Raw genomic sequence first — 2,367 nt, forward strand, 5'->3', positions numbered from 1 at the left:
ATATATATATATATATATATATATATATATATAGAGAGAGAGAGAGAGAGAGAGAGAGAGAGAGACATAGATGTACACATATCACAGTACATATAAACATATAAACTGTTATAAATATCCGCATTTCTATTCTTCCATGTAAACATGTCCAGCTATGGCCAAATATTACTTGCTGGGAAACAAGTTAAGGTTGGTATCAAGGAAGGGCATCCAGTCATAGAAACCCTTGCTACAATGGATTCCATTCAACCCATTCAAGCAAGAAAAGTAGACATCAAAATGAAGTTTTTTAGAATAGAAGAGTCATCTCAAATTATAACAAGAGCACTCATAGAGAGCGCAAGCGTCCGTCAAGGCAACACCAACGTCCTCTCAACGATTAGCCGGAGATGATTTTTTAAAAATGAGAATAATTGAAATAAATTCGACTGCTCTCGCAAACGAGAATACTAAAAATGAACCCGACCGCTCTCAAACGGAAAAATTATCCAAATACATATATTGAGTGAGAAGTGAAGAGAGAAGAGATGAAATACTAATACAGTGAAGGAGAAGTAGTGAGAATAATAGCCATGACTGAGAGGGAGTGAGAGAAAGTAATGACAATGAGAAAGACGAAACGAAGTGGCAAAGAGAGCGTCGTATGAATGAGAAAGGAAGGGGTGATAGATGAATAACGAAGAAAGGAGCGAAAAAGCCGATAAACGGCGCTTGAAGTGTATGTGTGTGTAAAAGAGAGGTTTGTTTGCGTGCGTGTGTGTGTGTGTGTGTGCGTGTACAAGAGAACTGTGAAACTTGACATATACATGTAAAGTAAAAAAAATCGTAAAAAACTATCCAGAATCCTTGTCCGGTACCGGATCGATCTCAAAATCTAATGAGACCGTGCCAGTCAAAAGGCCAAACAGCCTTGAAAGTTACATCCGAATTCATCCAGTGGTTCTTGAGATATCTTGTCCACGAACAAACAAACACGACTGAAAACAATACCACCGCCTTCGCTAAGGCGGAGGTAATAACGATTTAATTATATAAAACTAAAACACTTATTTTTATAGACTTATTCTATTGCCAAGCACTTGTAGCATGTATGTGAAAGCTGTCAAAGCCAAGTATGACAGTACTTAAAGTTCGGTTGGGATCAAATGGGTGTCTAACTGAATATCTACCAAAATTCATAACTCAACTGATAGCTTGTTTATCTTAATCTTTATGGCATTGACACAGGACATCAAGAACGGACGTCAATGTTATACTGTAAGGGGAAAGCACTGCGTTTTGCATGAATCAGCGCAGTAAAGGTTAAACGGTTAGACGAAAGGTTAGACGGTTAGACGAAAGGTTAGAGGTTAGATGAAATAAGAGGAGTTCTGAGAGTTAAGAGAGTCGTCCCAATGGGACGACTCTCTCAACTCTCAGAACCATTAGAACTCTCAAAATATATTTTTGTCCCAAAGATAATTTATTGTAGTCTCCAGTGTTTTCTTTTATATTTTTAATGCTATCAAATGATTTGATGTCTTACCTTCAGACCCAAGAGCAGTGATGAACTGAGCACCATTGATCAATGCAAGTCCCTGAAATAAATTTACCACAAGAACATGAATCTTTGTTCCTATTTACATACATAAATATATAGACATGCAGAAACGCCTTAACTTAACAAACCAATCGGTTCCAAATATCCAATCATGAAGAGAAATATCATTGACAGAGAGGATAACTCAATTAGAGTTTTCTTGTGTTCTCTTGGATGAGATTTTATTTTAGAATGACTTAAAATTCATGGAAGAAGGAACACTAAAACAATTTAGACGTGTCTAATGATTAAATACCCTAAAGACTTGTCATTAATGATTTTTCTTTCTTTCTTTTCTTTTTTTTCTTGGTAGTATGCGCTTTCAAAATAGGCACGTTTTGTCTACTTTGACAATGTAGGTGCTTGTGTGACAAAGTTTACTCAATTCGGTGTTATCAAATGTTATCCCTCTGCTTTGAAACCTCAACTTGTCAATCCCCTTGAATTTTGGGGGAAATATGATAGATTTCTTTATTTGGGATATATGATAATAGTAATATAGATGACTATGATTTAGATATCGTTATGCACACTTGGAAGCCGCCACTCTTCGATAATAATTCTGCCTAAGTTGAAAAAAAGTCAAACCCCTCAAGTTCTTTCTATGCTAGTATGTGGTCTTTGAAGGCGTAGAGATAAATGAACTTAATGGTTAATACATACATACATAATACATACATACATGTGCATATACACACAGATAGATAGATAGACAAACAGATAGATAGATAGATAGATAGATAGATAGATAGATAGATAGATAGATAGATAGATAGATAGATAGATAG

The 2,367-nt window shown here is 35.7% G+C and overlaps 1 protein-coding gene across 1 annotated transcript in view; it reads right to left on the minus strand.

Moving 5' to 3' along the window:
• Positions 1 to 2,367, minus strand: part of LOC106871166 (histidine ammonia-lyase) — a 59,155-nt gene that overhangs the window by 16,921 nt on the left and 39,867 nt on the right. Inside the window, exon 9 of the mRNA XM_014917497.2 lies at positions 1,526 to 1,577. Coding sequence (XP_014772983.2) covers positions 1,526 to 1,577 — 52 coding nt within the window. The remainder of the gene's footprint in view (positions 1 to 1,525; positions 1,578 to 2,367) is intronic.

This window comes from Octopus bimaculoides, chromosome 1 (assembly GCF_001194135.2).
Source record: "Octopus bimaculoides isolate UCB-OBI-ISO-001 chromosome 1, ASM119413v2, whole genome shotgun sequence".
NCBI classification, from domain to species: domain Eukaryota; kingdom Metazoa; phylum Mollusca; class Cephalopoda; order Octopoda; family Octopodidae; genus Octopus; species Octopus bimaculoides.